Genomic DNA, 22,463 nt, shown 5'->3' with positions numbered 1-22,463 from the left:
AGATGATTCAATCCAGTTATGTGCATCGGAGCCTACTTTTCCTCCGTTATGCAACTTAATGGAGTTCATCATTAGGCAAACACAGACACATGATAACAAATCAATGCCCTTGGGAAGCAATGGGAATATTTGGTTTTTATGTGGGTGGAGGGCCTATCAAAGAGTTCCTGCATGGTGGTCAGGCCGTTGCACCCTGGGATATATATCCCCTTTGTTTTTTATTAATACAGGAAAACTTGGAGGCCGCTTGAGAAATCGTAGAAATATAGACACCTCAACAAATTCGGTTTCTTATAATTGGGATACTCAATTGACTAGGGGCCTCCTTTCCCCTTTAGGAATAGCCATGAATTACAGAGATTTACACTTATTGTCAAATTGGACCACTGCATTGTTTTGTTAGATTATATTTTTTTCAAATCTTCCTGGGCTGGGTTCGAATTTCCCGCTGGGAAGCATTGCCAACGTGACTGAATAATTCAAACGGAGCAGCTGCGTGAAAGTCAGGTCTCTTTATTTTTCAGGAAGGAGGTACAAGCGACAGCAAGGACACACCTTCCTGAGCTAGCAAACAAGTTGTGTGTGACTAGGTGTTTTATACCTTTTTTACCTTTGAAGTTCTTTGTGTAGTTTGCACTAATGGTTCAGGCTTTGTGTGGTTCCTGTGTTAATGGTTTCATTCCTGTTTTGCTCTCTGCCTGGAGTACTGGCAAGGAAGTGCTTGCTAATATTTTTTTATTTATCAAAAGTGTGTTTCCTTAATACTGATAGTTTTCATCCTGTCTTTTGCACCTTTTCGTTTGCTTCCTTTTTGATTATTGTAATCCATCTCCTCCTGCATTTACATTACCTTTTCTTCCCTTCCCATTATATTGGAATTTTAATTACTCTGATTCTGTTCTTCTTGGAGTTTTCCACTACATTGGAATTTTAAGTACTCTGATCCTGTTTTTCTTCTTTTTGGGCTATCTGCTTTTATGGAGATTCTTAATGATTTTCTATTCTAATGTGTTTGGAGCTGCAGTTTCCTTTTCTTTTCGTAATATGTAGTTTGTATTTTCCTGAGCCTTTCTTTCTGATTTTAGTGTTTTCTCCCTTTTAGTGGTGATACTGGCTATTTTCTTCCTACAGTTTAAAGCTACTACCAAATCCCTAAAATTGATTAATGAGGAGCTGTCTCAAATCAGAGAAGTAGTGATACAGAACCGTTATGCTTTAGATATTATGTTAGCAGCCAAGGGTGGTGTATGTGCTTTAATTCATTCACATTGTTGTATTTATATCACTGATCATAAAGCAAATATTTCGGCCACAATTGAGCACATGGAAAACATGATTGCGGATAATCCAATTGGCTCTACTATTCCGCAATCCCCTTGGGAGTGGTTATGGTCTTGGCTCCCAGATTTTGGATGGGTGCGACAAATAGTGCCAATTGTTATTTTAGTTGTCATTGCCTTAATTTGTTGTTGCTGCTGCGTACAATGTTTGCCTGGTTTACTGACAGTATTTCGTCCAAGAATTCGGCCTCCAGAACTGAAATTATGTATGCATACAAATTATTAAAAAATAAAGAATAAAATAAAAAGGAAGACATGTGGGGATAATTGCTTATTCAGTAGCTGGCAAACCACGCTGAGGAATGCAATGTCAACATGATGATTCCTCCTCAGGAAGTGTAAGACATGAGTTTTGTCACGTAGACCCCTTGCATTGTTCTCAGCAGTTAATCATTAACTATCCATATGGATGGCATGGCCATACCATGAGCTGTCCACATGGATAGCATAGCCATAGCATAACCCTTGTTTAGCCAATCAGTGCAAGTGTACTTTGATCGATAAACCAGCTTCTGCAAACTGTGAATGACAACAAAAAGGAAGCTCCCACCAGCTGTTTGGAGTGCCTTCCCATTAACCATTTTCCTGCCTATGCATCTTTCTTCATCACAACAACAGTCTCAGTTCATTCTTGAATCTTTCTGAGATTTTCTTTCTCTGATCTTCCAGTAGCTCCCACAAGTTTGGGAATGAAACAAAAAACCTGCCTCCTGCTCCTCCAATCTCTTTCTTTTCCATCCTTTGTGTTAGATTGCTTACTTTGCTCTTAAGTCTCATAGAACTGTTTTTTCCTCCTCCTCCTAGCTAACTTCTAGCTTCACTTTACCTACTCTGTGTGTGTGTGTGTGTGTGTGTGTGTGTGTGTGAGAGAGAGAGAGAGAGAGAGAGAGCGAGCGAGCGAGAGATTTTAAGACTAGTGGTGGGCAAAAAGGAAACCGAACCCAGTAATCAGCGACGACAACTCCCCCCAAGGCTTGTATAGCTGAAGCACGATTAATGGAAAAGAGCTATTCCCCCCCCCCCACGTAGTGATTTTTCCACTTGATCAAAGATTATTAGGCAGTTGATCAATGAAATCAAGAGCTGGAGTTCTAAATTCAAGTAAGAGCCGAGCACAACTCCCTTTAAAGAAAGAGGCGCGTCAATATATCTGCTAGGAGGGAACAGCAAGAAACCTTACTGAAGTATGGGAAAGTCTGAGCCAGTCTAGCCGGCACAGCTAAGTTCCTGTTACAGGCGTGGTCGTTGACAGGCGGCACCCGTGACTTACAGTGCGGCTCCAGCAGAGAGGGCCAAAGCAGGGGATTCCCCGAAGCCGCGCGTTTTACCGATCTCTGGAGCAAAATGCTGTCGCGCAGGTAAGCGATTTATAGTAACTTCAGCACTTTCCCCGATCTTGCCTTTGCAACAAGCTAGGTGGGTCCAGAACAGAAAAAAGAGTAACGAGACGGGAGTGGAATACGCTTCGGTTGGGTTAGGCGAGTACTGTAGGGAATCTAAGGCGGCGGTTTTCTTTGTACAGTCGAATCGCAAAACGAATCGTTTCCTAACGGCAAAACCTCCCCACCCCTGCTCCGTGGGCCTAGAGCCCTTCGACTTGCGCAATGTGAGAAAAAACACTGGGTGGAGAAAAACAACATCTTGGACGTTGCTGTTTTGGATTCATTGTATTCTGGAGAGTTAGATTTATTGCAGCCCATTCCGTACATGAGGATCGTACTCTGTAATGTCTTTTCCCCCAATCTTGCTTCCTTCAGTTGTAGGTTTTATGGTCTTTGTGAAATCGGATATAATTTCGTAAACTATTTTATTTATTTATTTATTTATTTATTTATTTATTTATTTATTTATTTATTTATTTATTTATTTATTCGATTTTTATACCGCCCTTCTCCCGAAGGACTCAGGGCGGTGTACAGCCAAAAATAAAAACAAACAATACAATATACAATTTAAAATACAAATTAAAAAACTTATTTTATAATTGGCCTAAAAAACTTTAAAATATATAAAACTAAAACCCCATTAAAATTAATAATAGATAATTTAAAATCAATAAAATTTAAGCCAGCCCCACGCGAATGAAAAGATGTGTCTTCAGTTCGTGGCGGAAGGTCCGAAGGTCAGGTATTTGGCGTAAACTCGGGGGAAGCTCGTTCCAGAGTGTGGGAGCCCCCACAGAGAAGGACCTTCCCCTGGGGGCCGCCAGCTGACACTGGTTGGCGGACGGCACCCTGAGAAGTCCCTCTCTGTGAGAGCGTATGGGTCGGTGGGAGGCATGCGGTAACAGCAGGCGGTCCCGTAAGTACCCAGGCCCTAAGCCATGGAGCGCTTTAAAGGTAGTGACCAAAACCTTAAAGTGCACTCGAAAGGCCACAGGTAGCCAGTGCAGTCTGCGCAGGAGCGGTGTTATATGGGAGCTACGCGTAGCTCCCTCTATCACCCGCGCAGCTGCATTCTGGACTAACTGAAGCCTCCGAGTGCACCTCAAGGGGAGCCCCATGTAGAGAGCATTACAATAATCCAAGCGAGAGGTAACGAGCGCATGAGTGACTGTGCACAAGGCATCCCGATCAAGGAAGGGGCGCAACTGCCGAACCAGGCGAACCTGGTGGAAGGCCCTCCTGGAGACGGCCGTCAAATGATCTTCAAACGACAGCCGTTCATCCAGGAGGACACCTAAGTTGCGCACCCTATCCTTTGGGGCCAATAACTCGCCTCCAACAGTCAGCCGCGGCTGCAGCTGACTGAATCGGGGTGCTGCCATCCACAGCCACTCCGTCTTGGAGGGATTAAGCTTGAGCCTGTTTCTCCCCATCCAGACCCGTACGGCTTCCACACACCGGGACAGCACTTCAACAGCTTCATTGGGGTGGCCTGGGGTGGAAAAGTACAGCTGGGTGTCATCAGCGTACAGCTGGTATCTCACCCCAAAGCCACTGATGATCTCACCCAACGGCTTCATATAGATGTTGAACAGAAGGGGCGAGAGGATCGACCCCTGCGGCACCCCACAAGTGAGGCACCTCGCGGTCGACCTCTGCCCCCCTGTCAACACCGTCTGCGACCGGTCAGAGAGATAGGAGGAGAACCACCGATACATGGGGCCTCCCACTCCCAATCCCCCCAATCGGCGCAGCAACTATGGCTTATAACCCACCTTAAAACGATACCAAATAGTCATATAAAGCTTTAGTGTATTGTGTGAATCAGGGTTTATGTTAAACTGCAGTACAGTTGGTTTATTTTGGTTTAGCACAGTTTGTTACTTAAGGTTTTAGTGTGTTATAGTGTGTAATATTTAGAAACATTTTTCCAATTTGGAAATGAAAGTTGCAAGTTTTCTTTCGTTGTACATTGGGACATAGTCATAGAAATAGAACTGCAACACCTGGGTAGCAGAAAATAGGAACGATGTATTTCAGACAAGATACAGGTCCTTTGTAGTTTAATTTCACATCCTATAATTCAGTGTCCTGCTTTGACCTCACAAAAATAGCCTTAATCAGATCTCAACCCAATATGGAACCAGTTTGCTCTTCTCTTCTCTCCTCTCCTCTCCTCTCCTCTCCTCTCCTCTCCTCTCCACTCCTCTCCTCTCCTCTCCTCTCCTCTCCTCTCCTCTCCTCTCCTCTCCTCTCCTCTCCACTCCACTCCTCTCCTCTCCTCTCCTCTCCTCTCCTCTCCTCTCCCCTCCCCTACTCTCCTGAAACCTTAGACAAGAATCCTACTGTAGACAAGAGAGTGTATTAATATTTGCTAGCTTTTAAGGGTATCAAGTGACCAGCCTCTGGTCTGGACATAAATGCCAGATGTATTTAGAAGATTTACCATACCCCAATGCTTTTGGTCATTGCTCAACCACATCATTGTTATTTTTCTTCTGCTTATTGGCCTTTTCAGGATTATACTTTCATTCTGTTTAATTTTTATCTAACTATTAAGATATTTAGCTATAGATATAATATCTTGTTCACTCACCAGGGATCATAAGGTGTAACTGCCAAAAACATTCTAAAAATGATGATATTACAAAGTGATTAATGTAGGGACAGGCTTAGAGAACTATTTAAAAATGCCCAAGCATCTTTGTAAATTTTAATAGTTTTCTTTGTTGCAATCTAGCAAGTTTCAACTTTCAACTAAAGACTTTTTAAAAATATTTCATACTATGATCTTCAAAGGTAACCTTAGGAGGAGGAGAGAGGAATAGCAGGCAGAAATGGATTTGTTTAAGGACTGACCTGCGATCAGAGCAGGGGTGAAATCCGACTGGTTTGGACCAGTTCGGGCGAACTGCTAGGGACAATCGGCATTGGTTCGCCGAACTGGTAGTAATCACCCCTGGTTGGCCTGCCCATGCCCACCCGGTCGCCACTCATCTCTTCCGGCTGCTCGCTCAGCCCTTCCAGCCGCTTGATATTCCACAGAATTCAACTTTAAATGCAGCAGAGAGAATCCTAACTTTTCTCCCTCCATTTCACAGTGGAGTTGCTGCTCCCTTTATGGCCCCCCTGGCCCCCTCCCTCCTGGGAATTACCTTAAAGAGATAGACTGCAGCAGCTTCACAGTGAATGGAGAGAGAAAATTAGATCTGTAAAAAATGCAAAAATTAAGAGAAATCATGCAGAAGTAGTTCTTGTGTCCATTTCAAAAGTAACATAAAAAGTACCAATTCCCTCTTTTTGGGAGGCTTGCACTGTGGCACCAGCATGGGGGAGGCAGGCAATCCAGATGTCCCGTGCTTGTGCTTGTTCAGTGCAGCTGCAGGCAAGCCAAGAGACAGTGGGATGAAGGGGCTGGTGCATTGGGATCGCCTCTGCCTCCTCCATGCCTCTGCCTCCATCTTCTGCTGGTGCTACCACGTAAGCCTCCCATGAGGAAAAAGAGAGAAAAAGCAAAGCAGCTGGCTGCGGAGCTGCCAGCTTTGGGAAGTGGCCCAACAGGCAGAAACACCATGCTCAGAAAGAGATGAGTGAAAGTCATTCTGTGCTGAAGCAGAGCAGTGGCGGGTTGCTACCGGTTAACCCTGGATCGGGCGAACCAGTAGCGGCGGTGACGCCCACCCGCCAGAACATCTCTACACATGTGCAGAAGCATTGTGTGTGCATGCCCACAAGCAAACCAGTAGTGGCTGAAATTGAAACCCACTACTGATCTGAGCCTTCAGTGTAATAATAATAATAATAATATTTTAATTTGTATACCACCCTTCTCCCGAAGGACTCAGGGCGGTTTACAGCCAAAATAAAATACAGCAACACATTACAATACTAAAAACAAACATTAAAAAACTTATTAAATTTGGCCCAATATTAAAATACAAGTAAACCCTAAAAATTAGTAAAAATTAAAACCCCTAAAATCGGCTAAAAAATTAAAATTAAAATTCAAGCCAGTCCAGCAAGACGGAATAAATAAGTCTTAAGTTTGCGGCGAAAGGTCCGGAAGTCAGGTATTTGTCGGAGTCCAGGGGGAAGCTCGTTCCACAGGGAAGGCCCTTCTCCTGGGGGCCGCCAGTCGACATTGCTTGGCTGACGGCACCCTAAGGAGTCCCTCTCTGTGAGAATGCACCGGTCGCTGGGAGATACAAGATGGCAGTAGGCGGTCCCGTAAATATCCCGGTCCTAAGCCATGGAGCGCTTTAAAGGTGGTAACCAATACCTTGAAGTGCACCCAGAAGACAACAGGCAGCCAGTGCAGTCTGCGCAATCCTGTATCCCAGGATTGCGACACTGAAGGTTCGGAATGCAGCTTTTTTTGTAAATGGCAGGAAAATGGGGAGGGGAATTTTCCTGCCTACCATTCTTTCCTCAGTCTTTGCTGAGGAATGGATGACAGACAGGAAAATCCCCCTCCCCATTTTCCTGCCTTTCTTGAAAAAGGCACTGAACCTTCAGTGTATCCCAGGATTGCAATGCTGAAGGCTTGGAATTGAGCAGTTATTTGTGAAAGGCATATTCATCAAGCTCAGCACAGACTGAAGGAAGGATGGCACCAGCAATTCCCCTCCCCATTTTCCTGCCATTCATGACAAGGAGTGGTTGGGAGGAGAGGGGCCGGGTGAGGCACCCCTCGATGTGAGTGATGTTGAGTTGGCCACACCCACCCAGTCACATGACTTTTCCCACCAAGCTACGCCCACAGAACTGGTAGGGAAAAATTTTGAATTTCATCACTAGATCAGAGTAAATAAATCAGCTCTAGTTTTCCTTGTTATAGAATCCTGTTTTTTACCTATTTTTCTCAAGCTACAGGGCTGATAGAAAAGATGGATGACACCACCAGAGAAAAAGAGAGGCAAATGGAGGAGTGTATAAGCACACTGACTAATGGGGATAACAATGTTTGGCACAGACAGGATGGTCTTTTTAGACCGCGAGCCCTGGATCACGTAGAGCTGCTAAGACAGCAAAAATCAGCTGTCTAGTGGCTTGGAAACCCTTCCCTCGGGTGAAGAGGGAAAGGTGAGCAATTGGGTGGAGGTAGAGCTCCCCCAAAAGCACCAGGAATGATGCTGGAGTCTTGAAGGGGAGAGCTCCCTTGGGAACCCGAAGAGCTCCGGATCCAGGACGCCTCTGTCTTTTTTGGCAGAGCAAAACGCCGCGACCACATCTGCGATCAATATTGAGTTTAAATGGATTTTTGACTTAACCAGACAGAGCAATGTCAGGAGGCAAGGTAGATGTAAGTACCAAACCTCAACCCTGTGTGTGGATTCCGTTTTAGAAGAAAGGAAATGGCGTCTGAGTATAATGGGCGTGAAAGTGAAAGTCAAAGAGGTGTTTATTAACACTGTTACAGTTTATAACTTTGCTTAAACTTGCTGGATTTACACTTATATGAAGAAACTATAAAGTGAAAGCTGGAAGGATTATACAACTGACTTAATTTATCTTAAATACTGTGTTTATGGAAAGACTTTGACTTTGTTTCAAATTATAAAATTAAAGTAAGATGGCTTCTGTACAAATACAGCCTGCTGTTTTCAAGGAAGTTGGAGCGCCGTTAGTTCAACTGTATGAATTACAAGAGGAGCTGAAGGAATTTCTGAAGGCTCAAATTTCTGTTCGGGATAAAAAAATTAAGGAAATTGAGGAGAAAATATTGAAAATTAGTGATTTTGTTGCAGCTGAGGATGAAGAGATAAAAGAAGAAGTGCTGGCAGCATTTAAGACTCTGATTGAATACACAAAACAATTGGGTGAAAAAGTGGAAGAGATGGATCAAGTTAATTCGAACTTAAAAAGCAAAATAGAGGAGTTTCACACCAAGCCAGAGAATATAAAGCAGTTGGATGATAGAGTTGAAGAAATTAATCAAGTTAATTTGGACTTAAAAAATAAAATAGAGGTGCTCCAGATCAAGGCAGAGAGAGCAGAAGAAGAGCGGGTTCTATTGCAATACAGAGTTATGGCATTTGCATTGAAAGTAAGAGGTTTGAAAGAAAATAAAGGAGAGGATTTAAAAAAGATTTTTGCAGAGGCTTTTGCACAGCTGATTGGACTTTGAAATCCAAATTGAAAAAAATTACCATGTTAATTCATGGGTTGCAAAGCAGAGACATTTGCGCCCCTTTCTTGACCGGGACTCCTTACGCACGGTCACTCACGCCCTCGTTACTTCTCGCTTGGACTATTGCAATGCTCTCTACATGCGGCTCCCCTTGAAGAGCACCAGGAGGCTCCAGCTAGTCCAGAATGCGGCTGCGCAGGTAATAGAGGGAGCACCTCGTTGCTCCCATATAACACCTATCCTACGTGGCCTGCACTGGCTGCCGGTAGCCTTCCGGGTGCAATTCAAGGTGTTAGTGATCACCTTCAAAGCGCTCCATGGCTTAGGACCGGGATATCTATGAGACCGCCTTCTGCCACCGATAGCCTCCCAATGACCTGTGCGCTTCCACAGAGTGGGCCTGCTCCGGGTGCCATCAGCCAAACAATGTCGGTTGGTGGCCCCCAGGGGGAGAGCCTTCTCTGTGGCAGCACCAGCCCTTTGGAATGAGTTACACCAACTTCCCGACCTCCGAACCTTCAAGCGGGAATTGAAGACTCTACTATTTAATGGTGCAGGACTAGCCTAAGTGTGTTTTAATTAATTTATTATAATTTTAAATTTTAAAGGGTTTTATATCGGTCTATGACCGTTTTAGTTAATTAGGCCTATTAAATATTTCGTTTTAAATTCGTTTTAATCTACTATTTATACTTTGTATATTCTGTGTTTTAATATGGCTGAGTCCTTCGGGAGAAGGGCGGTATAGAAATTAAATTATAAATAAATAAATAAATAATAGTAGGAAATAGCTGCCAAATGGCATATAGCTAAGTGGAAATGAATAGTCAAAGCTTATACCCTGTTTAGCTATGTCAATTGCTTTGAGCTAACAATCTCAAATACTGGAATGAAGTTTGATGTTACTTACAATCATTCTGGAAAGAGTAGTGCACAAGTTCCTAGGAGTACCCTGGAAACAGCCTCTCTGTGTGCAAAGATTCTTGTGAATTCCAAGCATGTGTCATATGAAGCTAGGGAGATACAGTCCTGTGCAGTGTGATGTCTCATCTCATTTCTTTCTCCATGTGCAAATGAAAAAAATTATTTTGATATGTTTGATAATTATTCTTGTCTGGATAGCTTTTGAAATATTTCCCCCCTCAATCATTGGAAAGCAAATTCTTTGCGCATATGATTATATGTGGATGTAGATTAAATAGGTTATGGGATTCTGCATAAGTGTGATGATGCTCCTTTTGAAACTGTTATGCCTTTGTATATGATGTTTGTTTTTTATTGATATATCACCTTTATTATTTTTATAAATAACTCAAGGTAGCAAGCAGACACAATTCATATCTGTGTTATGGCAATTTATTTTGCACATTGCCAGTTTATGGTATTCCAAGGGTGACTCTGGATAAAAATTTGGGGGCTGTAATCCCAACATTTCTGGAGGACATTAAAATAGAGGAAGATAATTCCATTCAATATATTGACCTTGAATTTAGGATTAAAGGAGTCCAATGCTATGCTGGTATTATTGATAATTCTGTATTTTCCTTTTGATACAGATGGTTTTCATTAAGCAAGCCCCATCCTATCCTGTTTAGAATGCTGACATCATCTGGCAGTGGTTCCCAGGTTATTCAGAACATAGAAGAAGGTAATGTAACTAATACCATGTTTTCCCGAAAATAAGACCCTGTCTTATATTTTTTTGAACCCTGAAATGAACGCTTGATCTTATTTCCATGCACTCAAAAGCCCGATTGGGCTTATTATCAGGGGATGTCTTATTTTGGGGGAAACAGGGTAGTAAATTCAGAAAGCTATAATTATCTGTCTTGCTGTTCCTTTTCCTCATATATAAAACTATGCAGTAATTTGGGTTTAGTGATTTCTTAGAAGCTGTAGAATTAACCAGAAAAGTAAAATAATAAGGATTCTTTTTTTAGTTTTTAGTGACAAAGCTTTTTATATCAAATATATTTTGGCCAGATCTTACTGGGTAATTAAAAACATTTTTTTTCTAACAGAGATTTAGATGAAACAAATAAATAAATATGGGAATATAAAACTGAAGGGAAAAAATTCATACAGTTTGATCTTCTGCCATACTTTATTTCCCTGGAAAATTAATTAATTTTAACTTTGAGACAGAAGTAAGTTATCAGTACTGCAGAATATATTAATATGTATTTGAGCATACCATCTTGTGTGACCAATTTGAAAAATAATACAGTTGTTTTTCCTTTACAGTCTAAATATAGTCCCTGATAGTCTTAATTGTTTTTTTTCTTTCACAGGACATTTTCCCATTCATGTGAATAGTGGTATGTTGTGGTAATCTGTATGTTTTTTAATATGACTGTTTGTCTGCTCTGTTTTACTTCTTCTTTCTTTATTGGAGGTTTAATGAAAAACTTAAGTTCATATTTTCTGGCAATTCTGAATCATTCCTCTTAATGGTACTAAATAGGTTTATACTATTAAGCAAATGAAACATGTCTTACTAATCAAAATGCAAATTATGTATGTGTGCTGTTTTTCATAATTAACCTATAACTAGTTAATCACCTGCAATTTTATATCCTCTTGGCTTCTTGATTTATGCTTGCAATTTATTTATTGCATTTATATCTCTACCTCTGAGCCCTCCAAAAGCTACGTCCTCCCTACTTTCTTCCCTATAGGGGATAAAAAATGTGGCTGTCCCAAAATATCATATTTAGATGGGAACTTAAACTTTACATCTTAGTACCCTGGTTTGTCATCCATAAGAAGTTCTTATGCACTTACCTGCTTTCTGCCAGTGGAATACATTCCCTTCTTTGCTGACCAATCAAACCAAATGAGAGATCCTCTCTGACAGATATGAAATAAATGTCAGGTCCAACTGTATATTACCGTACTTTTGGGAGTATAAGATGCACTTCCTCCCCCAAAAAGTGGGTCGAAATGTCTGTGTGTCTTATACCGCGAATGTTGCCAAAGCCCTGCCCACCCACTGCCCCCCACCTTTTAATTTCTGCCTCCCAGCAATTTACCTCCTTGCAGCAAATAGCGTGGTTAGCTTCAGCACAGCTTGATATAGCATGAGCAGCTGACTGGCAGTTGGATTGGCCTCCCGGAATACAGCCTATCAACTGTTCCAGGCTGTGGGGATTGTTGTTGCCCATCAGTGCCATTGCTGTCCATTGCCGCTGTCACCTATTGCTGCCTCCGAGTGCCCCATTTTTGGCCTCTGCACATCCCATTTTTGGCCTGTTCCAGGCGATGGGGATAGGCAGAATGGACTGAAAATGTAATGTGTGGAGGCCAAAAATGGGGTGCACAGAGGCTGAAAATGGGATGCATAGTAGCTGAAAATGGGGTATGCAGACACAGTGATAGGTGACAGTGGCAATGGGTGGCACTGGCACCGATGGGCAGCGACGATCCCCACAGCCTGAAACTGCTGATAGGCGGTATTCCTGGAGGCTGATCCAACCGCCAATCAGCTGTTCATGCTAAATCAGGTTGTGTTGAAGCTGACCACACTGTTTGCTGCAAGGAGGCAAATTGCTGGGAAGCAGAAGCAGATTTTTTTTCTTGTTTTCCTCCCCAAAAGCTAGGTGTGTCTTTTTTTTAGAATAAGTTTTTATTGATTTTTTAGTTTCCCCCCTCTACACACATACATGATTTATGAACAGAATATTGGCCATATCATATCTTATACAATTCAATATATTCAAATATATTTTACTTAGTTACAGTTTTTGCCAAAATATTCTTTTTTCATAGTTTTTATTCATTTCCTAATATTTCCTTGCTCATTTTATTAAGTCACATCTTCTTTTGCCCTCAAGTTCTAATTTCTCCAGTTTTATTCGTGTTCATTCTCTTTCATTCTGTTTTTTTAACTATTTCAATTTTTATCCTAATATATTCAACTATATTCGGGGTTGCCTTTTTCCCATTTCATCTTTTCCCTTTCACAGCAATCCTTTCTTCTCCTCTCACTCCTTTCCCTCTCTCCTTTCTTCCTCCCTCCTTTCTTCTCTCCTCTCCTACTCCTTCTCTACTTCCCCTTCCTTTCTCCCACTTCACCCTACCTCCTCCCTATCTAATCTTTTCTCTTACTCTTATTTCCCCTACCTTTCCTCCTCTCCTCTTCTCTTTCTTCTTTCTCTCTCCTCTTTCTCCCTTTCCATCTCTCTCCTTCTTCTGTTCTCTCTCCATTGCTGTATTTATTTTCATATCTATATTTCTGGTGTCCAGACAACCGCGGTTTTCTCATTTATTATGCATATTTCTCAAACCTCCCCTCCTATATTTTAGTTATTAACATTGTCTTTATCTTATTCCATTTATATCATACAATCAATTAATGCAACTTTCCACCTCTTATTTTCTTAAAGTTTTTATTCACAATTCAATATTTATTATTTTCTTCCAATAATGTACATCATTTACTAACATTTCAATTTTATTCCCTTTTACATCTTAATTTCAATCATTTTCACTTATAAGCCATACTATCTTTCACATTTCATCTGCTGGATTTTCCATTCTTTTATATATTTAAAATTTATTTCCTTACCATCCACTTTAATTCTCTCATTCCATGCATTCTCAGACACAAACAGAAAAAGAAAATATATATCCCATTATATCTTCCCCATTTAATTTACTTCTTCTCCTTCTCTTTTTTTATTTTCCTTCATTCATTTCAACCTTTTTTACTACCTTTTTACAATAATCCATATATTTCTTCTAATTTCCGTTATTCCAGAAAAAAGAAAAGAAAATTTCTACCACTATTTTAGTTTCTTTTCTACTATTCATTTTCTCCTTCTTTTAACCATTTTCTTTCATTCTCTCCCAGATCTCATCTCTCAATATTTTTCTCCCTTTCTCCCATTCTTTATCTTCTTCTTTCTCCCTTTCTTGCATCCTCTTTTTCACCTTTCTCTGACTTTTACTCTTTTAATTTCCCACCTCAATTTTTCTCTATTTCTTCCTCTTCTCTTTGTTCTGTCATTGCTAATCCCAGTGTAATCATCTATTTTTTTTGCTCTTTTAATTTTCCCCCTCATTCTTTTCTTCTTTTCTTTTTTCCCTTTCTTTTTTAAAATATCTTTCCCCCTCTCCATTTTTATTCTTTCCCTATCAATCCCAATATCTGTATTATCCGCACTCATTTCTTTTTCAACATTATATTTTTGTTGTTCTTCTTTTCTCATAATTTCATCATTTCTTTTTTTATTTTTAAGCCATAGTTCTGCTTGTTTGTTCCCATTAAAGGATTCTTGCACATCTCCCATAAATTCCTCCCAATTCTTCATGTTTTTGATGTGAGGAGAAAAACTTTTTAGATTTATTTATCTTAACTTATGTATAGTCCAAATTCAAGTCCAAAATATTGTCTCTCTTTCCCCCCCTTTTTTTCTGTTTTCAAATGCAAGCCAGTTCAAATATTTTTATTTTTTTCCTGTCGTCCAAATTCCAATCTTGATTTTTCCAGTTCTCACCACAGCTGTTCAAACAAGACTCCTTTAATGTCCCTTTCCTCTTAGACTAAACAATGCAATGCTGGGTTTTTTCTCTTCTTCTCCAGCAATGATTGTCTCCAATCCACAACTACTGGCAACAAAATGTCACTCGTTAATCACAAAAGCAATTTCTTTTTCTTCCTTTATTAAATCCTTTTGTTAGTAGGAGATGCTTTCTCTCAATCTTCTTCTCCCTTTAATATTTATATTTTCTTCCAAAACCAACTTTAAATCCAGATGGAACGTTGTTTCTTTTAGGGCTTTTTTTTTTAAATTGAAAAAGTTTTACAAAACTTTCGCCCCCCCCCCCCGTTTCCTCCCTCCCCCCTAGCCCCCCTCCCCCCTCCCTTCACAACCCCCCCCCGACTTCCCAGAACAAACACAAGGTGTAGTTAAAAATAAAACAAACATATGCTATAAATGTTTCCCTCCTAACTCAATTATACTCCTACAATTCTCATCAATTCCTAACCTCCCCCAAAACAATCAAAAATAATACATCCTAATCATTCAAAGGCAGTCTGATAACTCTTAGTCTGATATCTGTTTTGAATATAGTCAATCCATTTTTTCCCATTCATTTAAATATCTTTCTTGCATATTGTCTTTCAAAAAGGCTGAGATTTTTGCCATCTCAGCCAAATTGGCAACTTTCAATATCCATTCTCCTATTGTAGGTACTTCTTTTTTCTTTCAGTACTGTCCTATCAGTAATCTTGCTGCTGTTATTAGATTTAAAATCAGTTTAGTCTCAATTACTGTACAGTCCGTAATAATTCCCAGCAGGAAAAGATTGCGGCAGGAACTTTATCTTCTTTTTCAGAACATTTTGTAGAATCCACCAAATCTTTATCTAAAAAGCCTTAATATTCTTACAAGTCCACCAAATATGAAAATATGTAGCATCATCACAATTACATCTCCAACATTTTGCTTGCATATCTGGATACATACACGATAATTTCTTAGGATCTAAATGCCATCTATAAAATATTTTATAAAAATTTCCCTTAAATTCTGTGCCTGCGTAAATTTGACATTTCTAACCCAATTTTTTTCCCAAGTTTCCAATAATATTGGCTCCTGAAAATTTTGTGCCGACTTTATCATACAGTCCTTTACCAAATCCCTTTCAGAATCTATTTAAAGTAACACATTATACAAGCTCTCCTGAGATTGATTTCTAATTTTTATTTTTATTTTTATTTTTTATTTGCATTTATATCCCGCCCTTCTCCGAAGACTCAGGGCAGCTTACACTATGTTAGCAATTTGCTTTACCAAATTTTCCTCATTCTGGACTATACCAATTTTCTGATCTTCCTTCCATCTAGCATGTAATTGCCTGTATTGGAACCAAGTATAATTTTTCCTTTCTTCTTTTAATACGTGCAAGGATTTTAGTTGCAAACTACCACTTTCAGTATACAAAAGATCTTTATATGTAATCATTTCCTGATTCTGTTCTAAATTTATATTCTCTATTGTATGTCTAGGACTTGCCCACATGGGAACCTTATAATTTAATTTATAAAAATATTTCTTCCAGACACGCAAGAGAGCAATTCTTAACACATGGTTTTTAAAAGCCTTATCCACTTTTTTATCATAGATTAAATATGCATGCCATCCATATAATAAATCATAACCTTCTATATTCAAAATTCTCTCCTCCGTTAGATTAAACCAATCACTTATTGCGGAGAGAACAGCTGCTTCATAGTATAATTTAAAATTAGGCATTTTAAGGCTCCCCTTTCCCGTGAATCTTGAATTATTTTCATTTTAATCCTGGCATTTTTACCTTCCCATATAAATTTATTAATTCCAATCTGCCATTCCTCCAAATTTTTATCTTTCTTAATTATTGGTATCATCTGAAAGAGGAATAAAAATCTAGGTAAAACGTTCATTTTAATAGCAGCTATTCTCCCCAACAGTGATAACTGCAATTTTTTCCAAACCGTCAAATCCTTCTGAACTTTTTGCCATAAACCTCATAATTATTCTTATACAATTTCACATTTGATGGTGTAATATAAACCCCTAAATATTTAACCTTTTTTACAGTTTCAAATCCTGTTATTTCCTCTAACTTTTCTTTCTGTTGTTTGTTCATATTTTTTATTATCACTTCTGTTTTATTCTGGTTTACCTTAAACTCTGAGATCTTTCCATATTGATCAATTATTTCCAACAGAGATACACTTGAGTTTATAGGATTTGTTAAAGTAATCACCAAGTCATCTGCAAAAGCTCTCAGTTTATATTCATGTTGTCTAACTTTAATACCCTCTATCTCCTTAGATTCTCGTATTTTATCCAATAATGGCTCCAAAGTTAAGATAAACAATAATGGTGATAAAGGACATCCCTGTCTTGTTCCTTTCTCAATCTTGAAAGCTTCTGTTAGGTTACCATTACCATCTGGGCTGTTTGCTCTCCATAAATTGCTCTAATTATTCTTACCAAACCATCTCCAAATTGCATTTTTTCTATTAATTTAAATAAAAAATCCCAATGCAATCGATCAAAAGCTTTCTCTGCATCCAAAAAAATAAATGCTGCTGATATAAAATTTTTCTTTTCTAAATATTCCAATAGGTTAACAATCTGCCTAACATTATTCCTCATCTGTCTCCCTTTTATAAATCCAGATTGATCAGTATGAATTCTGCATTGTAAAAGTAACATTAATCTGTTTGCTATTATTTTAACAAAAATCTTATAATCATTATTTAAAAGTGAAATTGGCCTATCATTCCCAGGTTTAGAACAATCCTGTTCCTCTTTTGGTATCAATGAAATAAAAGAAGTTCTCCATTAAGGGGGAATTCCCCCTCCTAATTGTATTTGATTATATAATTCCTTAAGTGGACCTAACATCTCATCCTGTAGAGAGTGTGGTTGCATGGTAGCTCCCCCGGCACCTGGAGGAAGCTGTCTATCTAGACCCGTTCCAGTCCGGCTTCCGACCCGGTTATAGCACGGAGACGGCTTTGGTCGCGTTGGTGGATGACCTCTGGAGGGCCAGGGACAGGGGTTGCTCCTCTGCCTTGGTCCTATTAGATCTCTCAGCGGCTTTCGATACCATCGACCATGGTATCCTGCTGTGCCGGTTGGAGGGATTGGGAGTGGGGGGCACCGTTTATCGGTAGTTCTCCTCCTATCTCTCTGACCGGTCGCACACGGTGTTGACAGGGGGGCAGAGGTCGTCCTCGAAGCGCCTCACTTGTGGGGTGCCTCAGGGGTCGATTCTCTCGCCTACCCTGTTCAACATCTATATGAAGCCGCTGAGTGAGGTCATCAGTGGTTTCGGGGTGAGTTATCATCTGTACACTGATGATACTCAGCTGTACTTTTCCACCCCGGACCACCCCAACGAAGCGGTCGAAGTGCTGTCCCGGTGCCTGGAAGCTGTACAGGTCTGGATGGGGAGAAACAGACTCAAGCTCAATCCCTCCAAGACGGAGTGGCTGTGGATGCCGGCATCCCGGTACAGTCAGCTGCTTCCGCAGCTGACTGTTGGGGGCGAGTTAGTGGCCCCAAAGGAGGTGGTTCGCAACTTGGGCGTCCTCCTGGATGGACGGCTGTCCTTCCATGAACATCTGGCGGCCGTCTTCAGGAGGGCCTTTTACCAAGTTCGCTTGGTCCACCAGTTGCGTCCCTTCCTTGACCGGGATGCCTTATGCACGGTCACTCACGCTCTGGTTACATCTAGGTTGGATTACTGCAATGCTCTCTACATGGGGCTGCCCTTGAGGTGCACCCGGAGGCTACAGTTAGTCCAGAATGCGACTGCGAGAGTAGTAATGGGAGCCGCTCGTGGCTCCCACGTAACACCACTACTCCGTATCCTGCACTGGCTTCCTGTGGTTTTTCGGGTGCGCTTCAAGATTTTGGTTACCACCTTCAAAGCGCTCCATGGCTTAGGACCCGGGTACTTACGAGACCGCCTGCTGTTACCCTTTGCCTCCCACCGACCCATACGCTCTCACAGAGAGGGTCTCCTCAGGGTGCCGTCCGCCAAACAGTGTCGGCTGGCGGCCCCCAGGAGTAGGGCCTTCTCTGTGGGGGCAGTGACGCTCTGGAACGAACTTCCCCCTGGCCTGCGTCAAGTGCCTGATCTTCGGACCTTCCGTCGTGAGCTCAAGACATATTTATTCATTCAAGCGGGACTGGCATAATTAGTGTTGAATTTTAATTGGGTTTTCTTAATATTTAAAAATTTTAAATCTAAATTTTTTAATTATCAGCCTTTACAATTTGCTATGTTTTAAATGTTGTCTTAATTGTATATATTCTGTTTTTTATTTTTGGCTGTACACTACCCTGAGTCCTTCGGGAGAAGGGCGGTATAAAAATTTAATAAATAATAATAATAATAATAATCCTGTAAATTCCTATAATAATTTATTGTAAGCCCATCTGTACCAGGAGTTTTCCCCATTTTTAATTGTTTAATTACCAAAATAATTTCTTCAGAAGTTATAGGCCAATTTAATTCTTCCCTTTCTTCAAGAGTTAAACTTTTAACCTTACAATCTTTCAAATAATTATCAATATCCATATTCAATATTTTATCTTTAGCATATAAATTTGTGTGATATTCTAAGAAAGCTTTCTTAATTATATCCTGTTGATATCTCTCTTTACCTTTATAATCTATTTTTTCTATAATACGTTGTTTTGTTTTTTCCTTAAAGTGTATGCTAACCACCTACCAGGTCTATTTGCATTACAAAAAGTATTATGTTTGGCATATTGTATATTTGTTGCCACTTGGTCAGCCATTATCATATTAAATTGACTCTGTAATATCTTTATTGCATCCTTAATCTTTTGGTCCTGCGGGTTATGCATTAATAATTGTTGTTTCTTATAAATCTCCTCTTCTAAGTACCTACGCTGTCTTTGTTGCTTATTTCTCTGTCTATTGTTAGTATATATTAACACACCTCTCATAAAGGCTTTACTGGCATCCCAAACCATTTCTATTGATGTTTCCTTATTCAAATTATAATCAAAAAATTCTTCCATCTGTTTTTTATATTGATTTACATTATCCTGATATCTAAACAAATTTTCATTTAATCTCCATATTCTTCTGCCTTCTTTTCCATATTGCAATTCCATCCAAACAGGACTATGATCAGACAAACATCTTGGAAATATCTTAATTTTCTTCACCCTAGAAAGCAAATAGTTAGAAGTTAAAATAAAGTCAATACGTGAAAAGGATTGATGCCTATCAGAGAAAAAAGTATAATCTCTTTCCTCCAAGTTCCGCAATCTCCATACATCTCTCAACTCAAAATCTTCTATCATTTCAAAAAAAGATTTAGGCAGCTTTGTATGTGTAGGTATCTTAGAAGTAATTCTCTTGTCCTTTCGTGTATCTATTACTCCATTCCAATCTCCCAATATAATACATGATTTATAATCCCATAGAATCAGCTTGTCATACAACATTCTGTAAATTTTTTCTTGTTGCTGATTGGGTGCATATATACCAAGCAAAAGAGTCTTTTTTGTTTCTAATATAAGTTTGATGGCAATATATCTTCCGTGAGTATCTGCCTCTATTAACTTGGCTGGTATATCTTTTCTCAAATATACCACTATACCATGTTTTTTGTCCAAAGCTGAGGCAGCAAAGTGTTTACCTAACTTTGAATTTATTAAGTATTTTTGATCTGATAATTTAATATGTGTTTCTTGTAAGCAAATCAGATCATTACTAATTTGCTTCAAATAATGAAATATTTTTCTTCTCTTCTGAGCTGAATTCAAACCATTGACATTCCAAGTCAAAATTTTATTTGCCATTACTGGCCTGCTGAAGCCTTTGAGCGATCAGCTGAAGATAACCCTCCCGTATCTTCGGCCTTGCTCCTCCCACTGCTTCTGTAGCAGAATCCTGAGCTTTACTTTGAATTTGTTGCTCCTTTTCTTTATGCTTGAGAGCTCCCCTTGTCACTCTTTGTTCTTGTGGTTGTTCCTCAGATGGTAACATCACTGGGATCACCTTAGCTTCCACACCAATTTGAGTCTCTTGAATTCTTTTTTCTATTACTTCTATTTCAACTTTCAGCACAGTAGATAGAAAATCTTTGGCCTTAAGCACAGTATCAATACAATATCTTCTTCCTTGATAATACACTGTCAGACCAACTGGAACTTCCCATCTAAATTGAATCTGGTACTTCTTAAGTTCTTGTGTAAAAAATACAAAGTCTTTCCTATCCCTTGGGAGGAATCTTGGGAGGAATCTCTTTCAAAACCTTCAGCTCCTGTTCTCCTATTTTCAGATTTTTCTGATATGCAACTTGCAAAATCTGACTTCTCACTGTCCTTTTCAAAAAATAAACCACAATGTTTCTAGGAAGTTTCTTCTGCCTGGCAATCCAAGAATTAACTCTGTAAATTTTATCAATTTGATAAGCAACCTCTTGTGGATCAAGTTCAATAAATTCAGCCAGGGCGTCTGATAATTTTTTTTTTAAATCTTCACCTTTTTCTTCGTGTAGATCCCTAATTCTCAGAGCTCCTTCCATCATTCTATACTACATCACCATCAGTTGATCTTCATTTTTGTCCAATTTTATTTGCAATCCTCCCATTCTATTATCTAATTGCTGGTTTGACTAAACAATTTGTTGCACCTCCTCCTCCACCCCCTCCAGTCTTTTTGCCAAACCTTGAAAAGCGATCAAAATATCTTCTCTTATCTATTTATTATCTTCTTTTATTTCTTCTATTTACTCATTATTATCCATCATCTCCTTAAACCTCTCTTCAAACACATTTCCTTGTTCTTTAATCAAATCCTCCAAAGCTACTTCAGATCCCCTTCTGCCACCAGTTTTAGGTGTCTTTTAGGGCTTTTGTCTTGTAAATCCTCTTTACTGTTTGCTTCCTCTCACTTTAAGTTTCCGCAGCCAATTAGCTGCTAACTTCAATCCGGAAAATTTTTGAGCTTTAAAAGTTTTTTTCTTCTTACCTGCGAGTTGGCCAATCGCTCGCCTGGTAACAATACTCTGTTCTGATCTCACCTCCTGCTCAATATTCTTGTGTGGCCATCCTGACTTTGGCAGCTTCTAATGGCTGCCTTTCCTGTCGTTGGGTTGAAGGCTAGATGCCGGTGCTGCAGGGAATTTGCAACTTCCCTGTTCATGCCAGCTGGTGCCTTCTTTCTTGCTGTCCTCCAGGACAGCTATGGTTCATTGAGAACCCCCAAAACGGCAAGAATTTCAGCGTTCACCCCAGAGCACCGGGTCACACTGTCCCATCGTGACACTGGCCATGCCCCTTCCACCTTCTGCTAGGTGTGTCTTATATTTTGGAGCGTCTTACAGTCCAAAAAATATGGTATTTCATCCATCCAACTTATTTGTATTTTCTTTAGAGGATTTATTCCACTTCTTACTTTGGTTTTATTTTCTTTTTTTCTTTCTCAGGACATCTTGTATCTCACTTATGTTTTGGGCCAAAGCAAAGCAGCCAAGAGTGCTTCGAAAAAAGGCTCTTATCCTCTACTTGCCCTTCTTCATCAGTGTTAATGGGAAGATCAGATCATTTCATTTTCCATTTGAAATCTTCTATTTCTCCACAGTAAAGTTGGCAGAAAAAAATATCAAGGCTGTGCAATGCTGTACATTGAAAGGAAAATAGGTCCTTCTGGTACATATGCATGTAGCATCTATCAGAAGTATCTTAAACAGAATGCTTTTCTTCTTGCACAGTCCTTGGAAAGATACAGCTGCTTTAAGCATCTGCCCACTTATTTACAATCCCTACTATTGCGTGCTCCCACAGTCTTGGTGGGAGGGGATCTGGTTGCTGTCCCCACTATTTTTTAATAGAGAAAATTCCTTTTGTGTATTTACTTGGATAAGATCAGTGAAACCTAATTCTCAGAGCTCCTTCCATCATTCTATACTACATCACCATCAGTTGATCTTCATTTTTGTCCAATTTTATTTGCAATCCTCCCATTCTATTATCTAATTGCTGGTTTGACTAAACAATTTGTTGCACCTCCTCCTCCACCCCCTCCAGTCTTTTTGCCAAACCTTGAAAAGCGATC

General features: G+C 39.8%; 1 protein-coding gene across 5 annotated transcripts in view; it reads left to right on the top strand.

Moving 5' to 3' along the window:
• Nucleotides 1-2,544: 2,544 nt before the first annotated feature.
• The window catches only part of ACOT9 (acyl-CoA thioesterase 9), a 101,065-nt gene continuing 81,146 nt past the window's right edge, over nucleotides 2,545-22,463 (top strand). For 4 of the 5 annotated variants that reach the window (XM_058186713.1, XM_058186714.1, XM_058186715.1 and 1 more), the window contains exons 1-3: nucleotides 2,545-2,698; nucleotides 10,412-10,503; nucleotides 11,147-11,173. In XM_058186713.1, the coding sequence (XP_058042696.1) occupies nucleotides 2,685-2,698; nucleotides 10,412-10,503; nucleotides 11,147-11,173 (133 nt within the window). In that variant the 5' untranslated portion in view covers nucleotides 2,545-2,684. Of the gene's footprint in view, nucleotides 2,699-10,411; nucleotides 10,504-11,146; nucleotides 11,174-22,463 lie in introns of those variants that run through there. The other variant, XM_058186716.1, reaches the window with a different exon arrangement.

Source organism: Ahaetulla prasina, chromosome 5 (genome assembly GCF_028640845.1).
Source record: "Ahaetulla prasina isolate Xishuangbanna chromosome 5, ASM2864084v1, whole genome shotgun sequence".
NCBI classification, from domain to species: domain Eukaryota; kingdom Metazoa; phylum Chordata; class Lepidosauria; order Squamata; family Colubridae; genus Ahaetulla; species Ahaetulla prasina.
The sequence above is the reverse complement of the archived record's forward strand: the minus strand, read 5'-3'. Positions and strand labels throughout refer to the sequence as shown.